This window comes from Archocentrus centrarchus, chromosome 4 (assembly GCF_007364275.1).
Source record: "Archocentrus centrarchus isolate MPI-CPG fArcCen1 chromosome 4, fArcCen1, whole genome shotgun sequence".
Taxonomy (NCBI): Eukaryota; Metazoa; Chordata; class Actinopteri; order Cichliformes; family Cichlidae; genus Archocentrus; species Archocentrus centrarchus.
The window spans coordinates 19,435,292-19,452,446 of record NC_044349.1 but is presented as its reverse complement, the minus strand read 5'-3'; the positions used below and the strand labels follow the sequence as shown (position 1 = coordinate 19,452,446).

General features: G+C 40.9%; 2 protein-coding genes across 4 annotated transcripts; one reads left to right on the top strand and one right to left on the bottom strand.

Annotated features, from left to right (window-relative positions):
• Nucleotides 1-33: 33 nt before the first annotated feature.
• hnrnpm (heterogeneous nuclear ribonucleoprotein M) lies at nucleotides 34-8,355 on the bottom strand. 3 transcript variants are annotated; one of them, XM_030727548.1, is made up of 16 exons: nucleotides 8,092-8,189; nucleotides 7,076-7,257; nucleotides 5,406-5,458; nucleotides 4,691-4,698; nucleotides 4,245-4,338; nucleotides 3,890-4,147; nucleotides 3,607-3,760; nucleotides 3,458-3,507; nucleotides 3,319-3,376; nucleotides 2,510-2,617; nucleotides 2,367-2,414; nucleotides 1,997-2,062; nucleotides 1,794-1,895; nucleotides 1,071-1,690; nucleotides 924-975; nucleotides 34-830 (listed from the first exon to the last, which is right to left on the bottom strand). In XM_030727548.1, exons 1-16 carry the CDS (start codon nucleotides 8,187-8,189, stop codon nucleotides 667-669), a joined length of 2,115 nt encoding a protein of 704 aa, XP_030583408.1. In that variant the 3' UTR covers nucleotides 34-666. The 3 variants fall into 3 exon arrangements, with proteins under 3 accessions (XP_030583408.1, XP_030583409.1, XP_030583410.1); XM_030727549.1 differs by lacking the exon at nucleotides 1,794-1,895 and having other exon boundaries at nucleotides 8,092-8,355; XM_030727550.1 differs by lacking the exons at nucleotides 5,406-5,458; nucleotides 8,092-8,189 and having other exon boundaries at nucleotides 667-830; nucleotides 7,076-7,207.
• A 424-nt stretch (nucleotides 8,356-8,779) lies between these two features.
• dmap1 (DNA methyltransferase 1 associated protein 1) lies at nucleotides 8,780-14,504 on the top strand. Its single transcript, XM_030727563.1, has 10 exons — nucleotides 8,780-9,224; nucleotides 9,404-9,495; nucleotides 9,919-10,114; nucleotides 10,251-10,409; nucleotides 10,528-10,695; nucleotides 10,849-11,034; nucleotides 11,408-11,479; nucleotides 12,156-12,228; nucleotides 12,705-13,054; nucleotides 13,724-14,504. Exons 1-10 carry the CDS (start codon nucleotides 9,129-9,131, stop codon nucleotides 13,781-13,783), a joined length of 1,452 nt encoding a protein of 483 aa, XP_030583423.1. The 5' UTR covers nucleotides 8,780-9,128; the 3' UTR covers nucleotides 13,784-14,504.
• The last annotated feature ends 2,651 nt before the right edge of the window (nucleotides 14,505-17,155 follow it).

Sequence of the window (17,155 nt, the reverse complement as noted above, 5' to 3'; positions counted from 1 at the left end):
TTCACTTATGACAAAATAAACCCAAATCAAAAGCATTTCAAATACTGAGGTTTATTTTTTATCAAAACACCTTACAGAACAAAGGCAATGACAGGTGGAGCATGACAGAAAAAGAAATTAAAAATCAACCTCTAAAAAGGTAAAACTGAAGCAAAAACACTTGCACTGTTAACAGATTACTAAAGTCCCTTTCAGACATGCACTTGGTTTGACATACGATAAGACAGAATCTGAATGTGATGGTTTCCTGTCTGAATGACATTTCTCAAAACTTAAAAGGTAACACCACAAGTGAATACATAAGTTATACTAATGGATACAGGCAAATTACTACTGTGCATGTCACCTTAGCTCACTAGACAACCCTCTAAACAAGAGCAACATGTACACTAATCTTTCTCAATTTCATTTCTGATCTACAGTAAGGTCTCTCAGCTACAGCGGTGAGGTCACCAGTCTGAAGCTGAGGACCATTAAAGTAAAACTGACCTACATCTGAATGACAAAATGCAGTGACTTAATGTGATGCATCCCATGTCTGAAAAGGGCTCAACTAAAATCAAATTTTTGTTACAAATATCTAACAGAGCACACAGGGGCAGTTCAAATGATACAGATCGACATCAGGAACTAAATTAAATGTCAGATGTAACACAGACACACAAATTATGCATTCCTATCGATCCTAACATCAATCTCTCTTCCATTCAGCCGGTAGCCGTTCATGGTCCGGCAGGCGCGCTCAGCAGTTTCGGGGTTGTCAAAGCGAACCACACCACAGCCCTTGGACTTCCCGTTCTCCATCTTAATATCAGCATACTGGACCATGCCTGAAGAAAGGAAGACAGAAGTTTCTTAATGTTAAAAAGGAAGTAATCGGTGCTGATTTTATTTACATGTACTGGGGCGACAAAGGATTTTACCGCATGTATTGAAGGTATCCTTCAGCATCTTCCAGGTGAAGTCGAATGGCAGCTGAAAGACAAAAAATAAAATCAAAAATTAAAAAAAAGATATGCAGATATATTTTTCAAATTATTATCCACAGGTTAGTGGGTTTAAACACTTACATTTCTGACAAAGATCTGGCATCCCTTCCTGACATTGCTTCCTCCAGCACCAGGGCCTCCAGCTCCAGCTCCTCCAAAGGAATTGCCCCCAAATCCACGATCCAAGTCACCAGAACGGTCAAACTGACCACCAACACCTCCAGATCCCATTCGGTCAATGCCAGAGCTCATGCGGTCAAGGCCACCAGAATTTGGAAAACGGTCTATTCCTCCAGCAGAGCCCATGCGGTCGAAGCTGCTCGCCATTCTGTCAAGCCCGGTGTTGCCCATGCGATCCATACCCATTGGGGAGCCAAAGTCCATGCCACCGCTGCCGCCCCCACCACCACCACCACCACCCATGCGATCCAAGCTAGATGGGCCTAAGCGGTCAAATCCAGATGGGCCGAGGCGGTCCATGCTTGAGCTCATACGATCCAGACCAGGACCAAGCCTGTCCATGCTGGGCCCCAGCCGGTCCATCCCAGAGCCCATTCGGTCGAAACCAGAACCCATCCTATCCAGGTCAGACACGCGATCCATCCTGTCCATTCCCATCCGATCCATTCCTCCCATGCGGTCCATGCTGGCTCCTAGGCGATCCATTCCAGAGCCCATCCGGTCCATTCCCAGGGAGCTTCCTATAAAAGTGAACAAATAGAAGAGGAAAAAAAACAAACAAACAAGGCATGAGTGAAAGTAAGCATCAGAGGGCCTTTCAAACAAAATCCTGTAAATACTAACCCATTCCTCTTTCAAAGGAGTCTCCAAAATTATTGCGAGACATTCCCATTTCATTTCGCCCAAATTCCCTGTCAAAAGCACCACCAATCCCACGGTCCATCTCTGACAATGCAAGAGATGAAACCATTAGAGACATCCAGCAAAACGTGAAACTGTTCCACGCTTGCTCTGGAGTGCTGAGTAGGTTTTCAACACTTCCTTACCATTCATTCTTCCCATTCCTGAAGAACCAAAGCGATCCATGTTCATTCCTCCAAAGTTGTCCATTCCTATAAGCAGAAGAGAAGAAATTATTAATACAGGAGGGCACAATCTGAAATCTCTAAACACACTGAAAAAGGAAGTTTATCAACTTTGATTCCCAAATTTAACATGAATCTCATTTTTTATGTTCTCTCTTTGTATACTGCTGCTAAAGGAGCACAAACGTGCAGCTAAGGTTTCCCCAATTAAATTTTTGTTGTTGAAAAGGATTAGGACATAAATAATTCATGATCTTGGTAGAAGAAAAGTTGATTTGTTGTTTTTTAAAGAGCAAATGTAGGTAAGTACAGTGAAAGTTCTGTTACATACCTCCTCCCATACGTCCTCCCATGTTGCCAAAGCCCATTCCTTCCATACCTACAGGGGGAGAGTGATGAGCCTGTCATTCCACTGTTGTCTTTTATTCAATGGATTAATTAAAGAAAATAAATCAATTATCTAGAGCTAGTTACCTCCAGGGCCCATGTTGCCCATCCCTGCACCACCTCCTCTGTTGAGTTGGGCTGCATCAATAGGCTGGCCACCTGGTCCCAGGCCTAAACCAATACCACTCAGGCCACCTGGTTCAGAGAAAATAAAGCTTTAAGAGGATGTGTGTACACACTCAAAAAAGAAATTACACGCACATATATAGTCATTAACATGAATGCTTCCGACATTCAGAGGAAACAGTAAACCCCATGTAGACTTCCTTGAACTGTTCAACTGAAATATTCTACAGGTCACAGGGCCCTCAGGGGCTCCTGACAAAACCATGGATACATACATGAGATACAGAGCACACAGCTGGGGAGACGGGTGAAGGGAAGATGTTGCTTAATTTGACAACTTGTTACAGTACCAGTGGGGTTACCAGTTGGCAAGCGCTCCAGGATTTTTTTTAATGCTTTTTAATGACACCTGTCCTGCCAGAACAGCATCCACTGTGTTTTGGGATGCAATTTAACACAACCACAGGGTTTTTCTCTCCTGCTTAACAAACACCAAGGTAGCATGGAACAATGCAGGGAGAGAACTCGAGTGGAAGACAAAACTAAACTTCTAAATATTTCATCTGATTTAAATACAGTTAATGACAAAATTAGGACTTTAACTGGCATGAATATTTCAGTATCAAAACCTTTGCTGGAGGATCAGATAACATTGGCTGTGGTTATTTTAAGGGGTGGATCTAAATATGATACCAAGGCCTCAAGAGAGGTCTGAAAGACTTCTTTAAATCAATGCCATTATCCTAGAACAAAGCTAGATGTATACTTACGGGGAAGAGCAGCTGCTCTGTCTGGTGGTCCAAAATCTTTAGGGAGAGACTTCTCATCCTGTAAAAAAAATTAATAAATAAAAAAATAAATCCTATATCATATAGACAGCTAATGTACACTAAAGGCTAGGCACCATACCAGTTTGACGTGCATGGTTCTGTTGAACAGGAGCTGCCCGTTGAACATGGCTTTAAAATCATTGAGGAAAACATAAGCAAAGCATGAAACCATGTTATAGTGATGGGCTAATAGCTACCATTAAAAACACAAAATTTTTCAAAGGATACAGACAGCTTGGACTGCTTCAATGGGCAGATCAAATGTTACTGTGCCCATGCCCCGGCTTTTCCCATCCTTGTCCTCCAGAATGTCAGCCCTCACCACCATGCCTGCCATGCTGAACACCTCTTTCAGCTTCTTCCAGCCCACTTTGTAGTCAAGCTGTAGGCACAAGAAACGGTTGTCATTTAATTATTTGCTGGCCTCAGTTTGATGTTCCACTTTTAATAAAATTTACTGCCATATATTCAATATTACAGATTAAAAGCGGGATAAATACATAAGGCTTACATTAGCCACAAAGACAGTGCTGCCAATTCTGCCAGCCTGGAGACCATGGATTATCTCGTTGGGGATGTTTGGGTTGTTCAAAAGGCTAGGAGGAATGTTGACCATGGGGCCATTTGGTCCGGGACCCATACGATCCATTCCCCCCATGCCTCCCATTCCTCCCATTCCCCCCATGCCTCCCATTCCGCCATGGCCTCCTGGAGGACCTCCGCCTTGACCCTTGTTCATTTCCCTCTGGCAAATCACACCATCAGGGTCCTTAAACAGGAAGCATAAAATAATGAGTCAGGCAAACCCACAGCTAGAACTTTGGTCTCATGAGCTTTAAAACTGCCCCCACCCCCTTTATACCTACCTCTTTTACTTTTAGGGGTCGTCCATTGAGGTTGTGCTTGTTGACCTTCTCCACTGCTTTCTTCATTAGTTCCTCAGTCCTAAACTCAACGACACTGACAGAAATACGTATCCAGTGAGAAACTAGATTTTTAATAAATTTGTGTAAAACCGGTGCATTTCTTACATCAGGGGTCTCAAACTTGCGATCTGCGGGCCGCATACGGCCACGCCCCCTACTTCCGGTTACATTTTTTGCATTTTGCTTTCCCCTCCAATTAAGAGGACTAAGCGAAATGTCAAAAAAAAAGTAACTTAAAGGGCCAAATCGTCATGTTTTTGACCGGACCGGAAGTAGGGGGCGTGGCCAGATGCAGCCCACGAGCCACGAGTTTGAGACCCCTGTCTTACATGTTTTGTAGCATGTAACACTTTTGAAATGGTGATATCTTAATAAAAGCTACTTACGCACAACCCTTTGTTGATTGGAGTCATCAGAACAGGTCAAATCAAAGGGAAGAGAAAATATTTCAAGTTAAAATGATGGTTACAATGGACATGTTTTGACATGTATCAAACAATTTCATGCAAAATTAAAAGTTCATCACCATACACAAGCCTACAGCCTTGGTCACATCTCTGTACTTCCAAAATAACACTACACTGTTAAGATCTTTTATGCCAAGCCAGTAACACAATACAGGCAAGTATAGTCAATGTGTAGAGCTTTTTTCCCCCAACATCCTAAGGGCAGATAATCCACAGTGACAGAGGATTCCCCACTACTAAGATATTGGAGATAACTTTTCCAGCAGTTCTATGGAATGAGTTTTATTTATCAACCATCTAACAGCCTTGTTACGACCACTTGCAGACTAAAACCCATTAGATCATAAGAAGCAAATCCCACAACCAAAAGGGACATTGTCAGCTACTGCAATCCCACAGGATTGGCTACAAAGGAGCTGAAGTCCAGTTATAAGAGCATCAACCCTTCAGAGGGCCTCAAGTCAATGCCACAAACAACCTCAAATAAAACATGCCTCCGGCATGTCACCGTGTCACACGCTCCACCGGGTTTCTCTGATCAATTCCCAACATAGTAAATAAGGAAACCAAAGCTGACAAACACAGGTTTGTCTAGGCTTATTCGTGTGTTTTATTTGTATGTATTTGCACTTACCCTCGATTTGCCTTCTGCGTCCATTAAGTGTTCCACGTACGTTACCTCACCCACTACAAATCAGATTCCAGAGACGACACACACCAAGGGGAGAGAAGCCGAGAGAACAATGGGGGTTTAGAGCAGAAACAAGTAGGGCGGCCGGTGACAGTGAGCTCAGACAGCCAGTCCTGAGCCTTCCCCCAGCACCTTATTCAGCACAATCTGGTACAGGTCTACAAAAAGCAAGCTTGGATTTTTTTTTTTTTTTTTTTTTTTTTTTTTTTTTTTTTAATATAGACTTCTTAGCCTGTCCTTGTTCGAATTCTCCCGAAACACCAAAAACAATAGACTGAGGACAACAACTGTTGAACTGGCCAACAGCCTTCCTATTTGGATATAATGCCGCAAACACCACCTCTTCTACCTGAAGATAATTGACCAAATAATTTCAAGTTGGCAAAGCCTCCTCAATACCTCAGCCACTTTCATGTCAAACCTCAACAAACTTTGTCAAAGGTCGCCGTTTTAAACCTCAGGCTTATGCCCATCAGCTGAGCCTAAGCGGAGACCTACAGCTAGAAACCTACCCATAATAGTAATGACGGGAAACTTTTGGAAAAGAAGCTTTTCTAACTGGCAACTTAAGCATGACGTGGACCTGTTCCTGAAATGCACGATAGTAATTTGGATTCAGCGTCGACCACAGCCACGCCTTTGTTCTAGGTCATGTGTCTGCTCAACAAATGGACATTGATGACCAAACCTCTAGAGACAAGGACAGTGCATAAGAAGCTGCTTCATTTTGTAGACCTGTGCCCCAAAAACATCCGCAGCACATAGCTGTGCTTGGCACAACATGGAGATCTGCTGAGAAAACATTTGTCAAGGTCACACCTAAAAAAGAAAATGCAATTTAACGCCACAGTCAGTTGTCATAACACAAATACTACCTGAAAAGCCCAGTGAAAAAGGATTGTACCCATCTTAGCACATAAGTGCCAGTTAAATGAATTGCTATACATCTAAGGGTTTCCAATACCCCATACCTACACAACTTTCTTTATATTTAAATTGACTTTTAAATAATCCTTACTCACATCCAAATTTACTGCATCAGAAAGCATTTAATTTTACATTTCTCCAGATGTTTGCCCCATTTATATGTAATAAATATTTAGGTTTTACTGTTAATTACACATTTCAACTGACAGCAACCTGTTCCATGTTTCTGGACCAAAAATCGCTATACTCTAACAAAGTACTGTGCGGTTTGTTTGTTTTTAATGCATTTCTTGGGGGAGAAACAACATCATTATGCCATTCATGATCACAAGCCATTGGATTTTCAAGTTAGTGGACTTTGTTTGCACATGAACAACCTCCACTTCACAAAAACGCAAAAGATTTTAGTAATCTTAATGGAGACTAAAAATTCAAACATCCAGGTTCACCACGCTTATACACGTCTGCAGCGACTCCTTAGCTGACAGACAAATAAAAAGGGACCTTGTCCAAAACCTTTGTTCCAAGTAACTCCCACATGATCTCAAACAACACTGTACAACTCTCTGGAGCCCTTCAAAGCTGCAGTGGTCAAACAAAATGACCCTGCATCCTGATTTTTTAAAAATCTTTTTGTCATGTCAAAAAAATCTGACATGAGTCAATCCCTAATCTTGATACCTTACCTTTTTCTTTCATCAGGTCTTTGAGTGCTTGCCATTTCACATCATATGGGATGTTGCTGACAAAAACACGGTATCTTTTGTTTGCATTTCCATAGGGCTCATAGCGGCCACCTCCTCCTCTCTTCTGGGGCCTCTCCTTCCTGCTGGCATTGGATTCATTCTTGGCTTTTCCATTAATTTCACTGCAGAAAGTAAATAGTTTATAAGGTGAGTAACCAAGCAAACAGAAAAAAAACCCCACATTAGCACTTATTTTGATATGTTACCTTAATGTCGTATTTTTATTTTAATTAGCTATACCCCAGTCCACTTTATGCTACATATTATGTTTGTTGTGTTTAATTTCTTTTAACTGCTGTAACAAAAGAACTCCCAAATCTCGGATTAATAAACACGGTTAGTGTAACAGTGTGACTTTCAAAACTAAAAACTACAGAAAACAATAAATTATTGCATATATTTACAGAAACAGACCTAACAAATTACAAATCCTGAAATATAACAGACTGCACCACTTTAGTTTCCGTGTATGGCAAAAATACTGCAACTCCTTCCTACACATTTCTGGTGTTTCAGGGAAACAACCGCAGGCACTGGCATTATTCTCACACATACACTGGTTAATTAGCAGCCTGCTATCTGCAATCCAGCCGCATGGCTAGGCCTCTCTTTGGATATGGTGGGCCTGTCTTACATTTAATTGCTTAAGTGAAATTTGCCTAAATTTTTTTGCAATAAAGCATTACCTACACGTACTTCTAATCTTAAAGTACACTCAGTTATGTATAACACACGAACGCATCCTGTAAATAGATGGGCCCCAAACACACGCCGTCTAAGCTAGATAAATACATTCAGAACTAATTGTACGCACACTGGAGCTGCTAAAAAAAACACTAGCAGCATTTCTTTGTTTATTAAAAAAATTGACGGTGACTTAAAACCTTATCGCTGATGAAAAATGTTGAGGCCAACTAGCTGATAAGCCTCAACAAAGGAAGCATGAATGCACTTACCCCTGCTGCGGAGCTGGCTGCTGCGGCGGCGGCGGCGTCGACTGCTGCTGCTGCTGGCCTGCTTTCTCTGTAGTAACTTCTGCCTGCTCGTTAGACATTTTCTTACGCAAATGAGTGCTTTGAAAATTTAAACTGAACTAGCAAACTTGATATTTACGATTCTTGCGCTTCCAAAAGTCACTTTAAAAGCACATATACTGGATTTCTACGCTTCCCCTCCCTGTGACGCCAGCTAAGGAAAATGGCGGAGCGAAAAAGGATGCATGGAAGTTTAAATGAAAGGGTCTACTTCCGGCATTTTATTCAAAAGTAAGGACGTCGTAAATTGGTTTTCAGAATAATGTGTAAGCATACGAAAAATCAAATATTCTGTCAAATAAATGGCATATAATTTTACGTTGGTATGTGGATGTTAAGCACTTCCTTCATTTTTAAAGCATTTCTATTTTTTATTGTAGCATTATGCGCTACCAAAAATGACCAAAAACATGTTGGACATGATTTGAGTAATTTGAATTTGTTTGTTTTTCACTGTGAATTATTACAAGAATTTTATTATTGTTGCTTCAACTCTACCAGTGTTTTCCGTACTACCCGTTATTTAACATTTAAAACAAATGAATACGAGCTAGTAGCCGAGCTATGCCAGACCTCAAGGGGGCGATAACCAAACGACGATCAACGACGTGAGCGGGGACGGAAGTATTGTTGGTTTTGTGCTAATTGCTCTCTTTGCCTTCACAATTCTCGTGAATTTTCTTCATAGCTGTCTATGTAGCTTTTGTGTATTGTAGATAGGTACGCAGTGATATTAGGAAAACAAACTAACTCTTTACCTTACAGTTTGCTGTTCTGAAAAGTAAGCGTTGTAAGTGAAAGGTAAAGTTAGCATTAGCGCTGAGCTAGGAGTGTATACGACGAGCCGTTTCGTTACCAGAAAAACAGAATGAATGAGTGCGCGTGAATTAATGAGCTGTATTTAGGTTTGACAGGTTTGGAAAACGTTAAATACCAAAAACAATTAATATAATAAAGCCATGGCTACCGGTGCTGATGTCAGGGATATTCTTGAGTTGACCGGAGGGGATAATGATGGTCCCATCACCAAGAAAGACCTCATCAACTCAGACAAGGTGAGTGAGAATTATAGTATTCTTGTTTTTCTTTTATATTGGGATGGATTTATAAATTAAGTCATTCTAATGATGTCTATGATGCAATTGAAGAGCTGTGTATTGTTATATTTGTGCCTGAGAGCATTACAGAAATATTTTTGGAGTTAAACAGCAAATGTGTGCATCTCCTGCCTCAGAAAAAAACCAAGAAGGCAACAGAAACGCTGACCTTCAAGAGACCCGAGGGAATGCACAGAGAAGTCTACGCTCTGCTCTATTCAGATAAGAAGTATGTTTTCCCCCCTTTTTTTTCAATTATTTATTTAATCTTAAATGCATTGAGGTCTGCTCATGTTTGCTGCTTAGGTATTTCTAAAGCTTTTAATTTGCATGTGAAAGGAATCAAACTCAAAGTGAGAGGTGGAAGTCCACTTCTTGTAATCAACTTTAAAAAAAAAAAATTTTTATAAACATTGTTCATTAAAAAAGTAGGAAAAGATGAGGAAAGTAACAATAAAGTGGCAACTCCTGTGATTATTTTTTGTTGGCAGCCTAGTGAGGGGTGTGTTCAGTGAAACATTGAAAGGGTTTTGCAAACATCTTTGCATTCCTGTGTTCCTTTATTGTGTATCTGTGTGTCAGATAAACCAGACTATCTGTATATTTTTTACCCTTACTTTAATAAAGACTTGTTTTTCCTGTTAACCCATAGGGACGCACCTCCTCTACTGCCTAGTGACACTACTCAAGGCTACAGGACAGTCAAAGCCAAGTTAGGCTGTAAAAAGGTTCGTCCCTGGAAATGGATGCCCTTCACAAATCCAGCACGCAGGGATGGGGCTATATTTCACCACTGGAGACGTGTGGCAGAGGAGGGCAAGGACTATCCTTTTGCTCGCTTTAACAAGGTAGGGAAGACCACTTTCCTCTTTCACTTACGCAGTGCAAACATGAAGGATTCTGTTCTCCTTTTGAGACATTCTTACCTATGAATTCTTTTCAGTGTTTCATCCTGTTTCTCTGTTTTATTGACTACCTATATAGACAGTGCAGGTGCCGGTGTACTCAGAGCAAGAGTACCAAATGCATCTCCACGATGATGGCTGGACTAAAGCAGAGACAGACCACCTGTTTGACCTTTGCAAGCGTTTTGACCTACGCTTCATAGTTGTCCACGACCGATATGATCACCAGCAATACAGAGTAAATGCTTAGTCCCTCACCTACGTTACTCATGTTTTCTTTCATGGATAATGGATTTAAAAAAATACAATGCGGAGAATTAAAGCACATATTTGTTCTAATATATTATTTATTTCAGAAACGCTCTGTGGAGGACCTGAAAGAACGATATTATAATATTTGTGGTAAGCTGACTAAAGTCCGCGCAGCATCAGGGACAGAACCTAAAATCTACATCTTTGATGCTGGCCATGAAAGGCGTCGTAAAGAGCAACTGGAAAAGCTCTTCAGTCGTACACCTGAACAGGTTGGTAACTTTGCAGTTTGATTTGTATTTATATGCAGATTTATATGTACTTTCTTTTTGTAGGGGAAAAAAAATCTACAAAAACAATATTCCTAAAACATTTTTTTCACAGCCTTAAATGTTAAGACTGCACTGATCTTGTTTGTCCTGCAGGTGGCAGAAGAGGAGTATCTTATTCAGGAGCTAAGGAAGATTGAGACTAGGAAGAAAGAGCGTGAGAAGAAAGCTCAGGATCTGCAAAAACTCATTAAGGCAGCTGACACAACTACAGAGTTACGGCGAGCCGAAAAGAGGGTTTCCAAGAAGAAGCTTCCACAAAAAAGAGAAACAGAAAAACCGGTATGATATGCACTCGCTTAAGAAGAGCTAAGTAAAGCACAAGCTGACCATCTGTGCATCAGTGGCTAAAAAAAACAAATCTTTAAAATAGATTTTTATGGACACGGTGCAGCTGTTGTCTTCGTCCTGCACTGAAGTACTTATAATTCAGTTTTGTCTCAGTGTTTTGGTCATTTCTTTATTTTGAGGGAACAGCTGTGTCTCAAGTGACCTGAAGGAGCTCTTGTCTCCGTTTTTGAGTAACTGCCTTAACAGCTAAACCAAAACACAGTTTGATCCATAATAATGTCTCTAAAGGTTTCTATTTCAGGTTTATGCAAATTTCAAAGGGGAGTCACAGTTTATGTTGTACTATATATTTGTTCTTATGTAGGCTGTTCCAGAAACGGCTGGCATCAAATTCCCTGACTTCAAATCAGCGGGAGTCACACTGCGCAGTCAGAGGGTGAGTATAGCTCCATCGTGTTGTGTTATAAAACTACAGAACTGAAAAACATTTTGTATTTAAAAACCTGACTGCTGCTTTCAGATTCCATTGAGGAATGTAAAGTATCCCTCTGAAACAAAGAACAAACCTGATTATTATGAAATAATCTTCTGGATTTCTGTAAGTCTTAGGGGGACTGATGTAAAAACTAAAAATATTTAAAAGATCAACAAACAAAAGTTTTTGTTTGGCCAACTCCTCATTTCAATGTTTTAGTAAAATTGATTTGTCAGAAACTAGAGCTTTTGGCTTTGGTAGCTATTTTTCTTATCAGTGTGATAATTAATTCTATTACTGACTAGCTAATATCTGTAAAACCTAGCAAAGGGATTCTTATTCATCTTCAAGACTGATGACGAGCTGCTGCTCTCTATGGAAAATACATTTGCACAGCTAAAGGAGTGGAGTGCCCCCATAGCTAATCAGTCAGATAGAGTTCAGTGGATAAAGACATTTTGATCTGGCCCGCTGAAGTGCATTTCATACGAATTAAAAACCCCGAGGTGGAGCTGTTTATCCTAATGTCTTGGTACCTTAAATCATGTGTGTGTGTGTGTGTGTGTGTGTGTGTGTGTGTGCGCGTACGTGGGTGGCTGGGTGTGCATTTCTCTTTGCGTGTTTGTGTGTTTTTAAGATGAAGCTGCCAAGCTCCGTAGGCCAGAAGAAGATCAAGGCCATTGAGCAGATCCTGATAGAGCAAGGAGTGGGTGAGGATGAATAAACTTTAGCAATTTGCTAACATTTCACAGTTTACATTCTTAACTCTTCTTTGCAGCAGAGTTTGAGCTCAGAAGGGAATAAAAGGATTATATAACATGTGAACTTACTTTTGAATAACAATAATTGCAGTGAATATTCTGGTGCTGACTTCATGTTACAGTTGACAGTAATATAATGGCAAAGGAAACATAACATTGTAACATAAGTTGTAATTCACTTTACAATATACTGTTTGTTAAGCTAAACAGACTCATAAGGCTTTTCTGTCACAGCTGTTTATATCTAGATCATTTCTGTTACCTGCTGAATCAAACAGTGTACATGTCAAAGACAAACACGGGCACCTTTTACACCATCATCTTGTGCCTACCAACATATTCATAACTGGGAAAAAAAAAAAAAAGTGTTGAAGTGCTTAAATCATATTTCCATTTTCTGTCCCTGTGTTTTTCTGTGGATGTAGACCTTAACCCCATGCCCACTGAGGAGATTGTGCAGATGTTCAATGAGCTTCGTAGTGACCTGGTGCTGCTGTATGAATTGAAGCAGGCCCACAGCAATTGTGAATACGAACAGCAGATGCTGCGTCATCGCTATGAGGCCCTGTTGAAGGCTGGCGGCAGCGGGTGTGGCGGAATTGCAGGAGTTGGTCCAGTCGCTGCACCACAGGGTGGGGAAATCAACGCCACCAACAGCACTACAGCATCTACCCCAGGGGTTGAAGCTCAGTCCTGGCTCAACACAGATGACATCAAGGTGGAAGCCAAGGAGCAGATCATTGATGTCGTTGGAGCACCGCTTACCCCTAATTCGGTATGTTTGCACAACTCAGACCCAGACTTTTCCAAACCATTATCAATAAGTGTTTAAAGAACTTGGTTTGTTATTTAAGTGTTTGATTATAATCTTTTCATTTATAATTCTACCTGAAAATCAACAAGTAAACATTTTGTTCCAAAGTATTGCAGTATTTTTTTTTTTACAACACTGAAGGTTTAAATACAATTTTTTTTGAATGATTTTAAACTAACAAAAAGATGACAACTAATCACAAATTTGTATTCCTAACACTTATTTTACAGGATTAATGGGTGAGAAGCCAGTGATAAATGTACCACTTGTTATTGGACCAATCACTCTTTGTGATTGTTTTTTTTTTTCTGTGTGATAAAGGGTAGAATCTGTTTAGATGTTGCTTAGAACCTCATAATAAAGTTCTCGGCTGGTTAAAAAAGAACAAGCAGCTGCTGACTTCAGATGTAGTAGTTGGAGACTAATGACTGTCTTCACCCTCCCCTGTTAGCAGTGGTGAGCGCAGCATGAATCGGTCATCAAAATGGTAAAAACAGGGGAAGAAGAGAAAAATTATTGGACTTGATGCTTTGATGATTGATATTCATTAAATAATAACCACTAAAAATGTAGGAGTAAGTGAACTCTGCCAAACCCCAGTGTGACTGTTGTGTATTTTTTACATTGCAGCGTAAGCGGAGAGAATCAGCATCGAGCTCGTCTTCAGTAAAAAAGGTGAAGAAGCCTTGATGAGAGCAGCAGCTGTTACACCTTGGAGGGAAGCAAAGGGACAGTATTACTCATTCAGATCACAGTGGAGATGGCCATGAGTGAACCAGAGAGACACAACAGAGCTGGACACCATGTTGTTGTCTATTTACGTAGACACACTGCTCACGCTACACACACACACACACACACACACACACACACACACACACACACCTTTTCACCTACTAACGAGGCCTTTCGAACCCCTCCCATCAGGCCTGCTCAGCATCGCTGTGACAAAGGCAGCAACTGAGTGACATTTCATTCCATTACTGCTCGTCTCCCTGCCTCCACCAGTGCTTGGCTTTAGATGAGGCAAGATCAACTGTAAATTGCCAGGCTGAGCTAATCGGGACACGGGGAAGAAGGTGGGAGTGACTGCGTAATTGAAATGAATTGGAATGAAAGAACAGAGTTGGGGAATGGGAGGACCTCGAAGCGCAATGCTCATTTGACCCATCTGTTTTTTGTTTTTTTTTTTTGTAGCCTAATCATGCCATAGTGTTTACTGGAAATGTGTTTTTGTGTTAGCCTGTAGTACTGGCTCTCTCTCGACCTCAAGTGCATTTCAATCTCCCACGAATGCCGCTTCCATCTGCTGCCCATTTTTTATGTTGGACTAGTGGGACTGATTTGTGTTGTTTGTTCTCAGGTGACCTTGGAGATGCTTTGGTTAATGATTCAATAAATGTCAGTTTCTTATAGTGCGAGTATGCATATTTATACCATAGAAGCCCCTTTCACGTTTCAAGTCGCTGTCACTTTTTCACAGATTTCTGAGATCTTGACTTGGGGGTAATTAGTGTTGAATACACATTTGTTGGGGAAATTGTTGGGTCATGACATTCTTACCTTACCTGTCATCAAAGTTAAGTGACAACTAATGACTTCATTAATATGATAATTAAGCAGTGATCATTCTTAGGTTGGCATAGCCTCTGAAACTTCATTAGGTTTCCTCCTCATAATATTGCTAATTGCATGTCAATTATGTCGTTTAGCCCACTTAGACATTAATTTCTATGCAAATTTTGAAAACATTTGCCAAGAAGAGGAGGGAACTTTGATCTGGGTGTACATGGACGTACATAACCTTTATAGCTGTATACTTTTTAAAAAGACTGGATATATCTGGTACTGGAATCTGCATACAAACCTCAAATGTCAGATGGCCTATTGGGCTGACTTCAGCCATTCAGTGGTTACATAGTTTTTGAGTTATAAACAAGGGATTAAAGTATTAACTTATCTGCAGAAGAAATTTACCCCAAAGAAAGCATTTTATTATTTCAAATTCTTGATCTTCTCCAACTTCATAAACCTTTCTCAACTGTCATAGGTGGCAACATTAGATATGATGGCTACTTAAAATGATCAAAACACTACAATCGATCAGCTGTTTACTTACAGCTCTAATTAGCACTGCTAAGGTTTCTGGAGTAAAATCATTCACAAGCTACAGCCCGTTTGATTGAGAGAGAGAGAGAGAAAAGAGTGAGAGAAGGCAAGTAAACATGGGTAAAATGGATTCTCTGTCTATATTTCATGTTGAAAATTGGCTCATAAATCCAGTGGTTTGATCTATGGAGCCCGTTGTTGCTTGAAAAAACCTCCGTAAATGTGTAATTTCTCCCTTGACAGAACACAGCCGAAAGGCTATCTTTCTTTTGCCTCCTCCTCCCCTCACTCTCTCTCTCCCCTTCTTCCCTGCCTTTCATTCTCACACCCTCTCTACCAGCCTGGTGTTGGATTAATGCTCTGCTCTCTTCCCTCTCTCCTTTCATGCTCCTCTGATATCTTCTTTTCATCACTGCTCTTACATTTATCAAAACTTGGGCCTCTCCATCTCCCAATATCTAAGGCCAGCTTAAGTTATATGGCAGATATTGTGTAAGACTGGCGTTGAGAACGTGGAGGATATAAATAAATGCTATTCTAAATTGAAAGTAGGTGGGCAGCGAAGCATCATCAGCCATGTGTGAATTATAACGGCCCCCGTCTAACTCCGACCGCCATGGACTCATCCGGGCTACAGTATACGTTCTGCAACACTGATGTGAAAAGCATGAGGCAGAACCCCACTGGAGAGTGTCTTATAATGTGGTTGTGATGGCACTGAGATGGGATCTCTTTATCAAGGCCAGGCTGAGGCTTTAATCACGGCCTAAGAGGTGTGCTGGCTTTTTATCATAATTGAACTGTATCCAAGCTAATCGCCGACATACGTCACTGTCCAAGGGTCTCTCGGCTCACCAGCGGGCGAAGGAGGTGGTGGTGATTGAGCACACAGTTAAGAGAGAAGATGTGTACTGAGGGACATACGTGGCAGGAAGAGGCAGGTAATAGCAGATGTGATAGAACACTGTTCAAATACATCACGCCTTGAGGTAATCGCTGATGTGACAATGATTAGATTGTTGCCTCTTTTCTGTGGCACGGTGCTTTATACCCATCATGTCACACGCAGTCACTGATTACTACAGTGTAAAAATGGAGGATTTGTACATTAGCAGTGTGAGGACAAGGCCTGAATTTATGCCTAAATTCTGGATCTGGCGCTTATATACGCCATTAACAAATGTCCAAACCATACTTTCACCTCCATGCCCCTCACTCATGTTTCTCACTTTCACCTTCTCCTCTATTTAGGTCACCTTGAGGAAGAAAACTTTTAATCATTGTTCCACATCAAATTCACCTGTGCCCTCTGGGACGCTGAGCTGCAACAAAGAGTAGGGAAGTTGAAACTGCTGGTTGGAAAATAAAGTGCCCACAGGGCTGGACAGTAGAAGTCATTTCCACTGGATTTTTTTGCTGGTGGGGGAAGGCTTGCTGCAACACAAACCCAATCACTTGTGCTAAGCAGTGCTTACAGCTAGGCATTAACCCCACTGTCCACTCTCCACATTAAAACCCTGGGGAGGCAGAAGAAAGAAGAGTGTAGTGGAGCACGGAGTGGGACTAAATCTAGACTCCCTGTTTCCTGGCACTGTGATGCTTTTGGGAACATTTTAAGTCAGATGGTGTTGTCTTTCAAGGTGTCCTACCTTGAAATGAAAGAACAGGGCTGGGTATTGATGGACTCAAAAATGTCATTTCTGGGGTAGAAGCTTCCTTTGTCATAATATAAAGGTGCATTTGAAAGAGGTGGCCTTTCAGCAGTAAAAACTTTAAGTTGTGCTCCTCCCCAAATCCAATAAATGTCTTACAAAAAAAATGTGAGAATTATAACATCAAACTCTACAAAGACAAAGCGCTCACATTTGCTGGTTTTTGGCTCACATCACAGCAGAAATGGGTTTTTGTTTTGACATCAGAGCGTATGAGGTACACAAATTCAATTCTGTTATA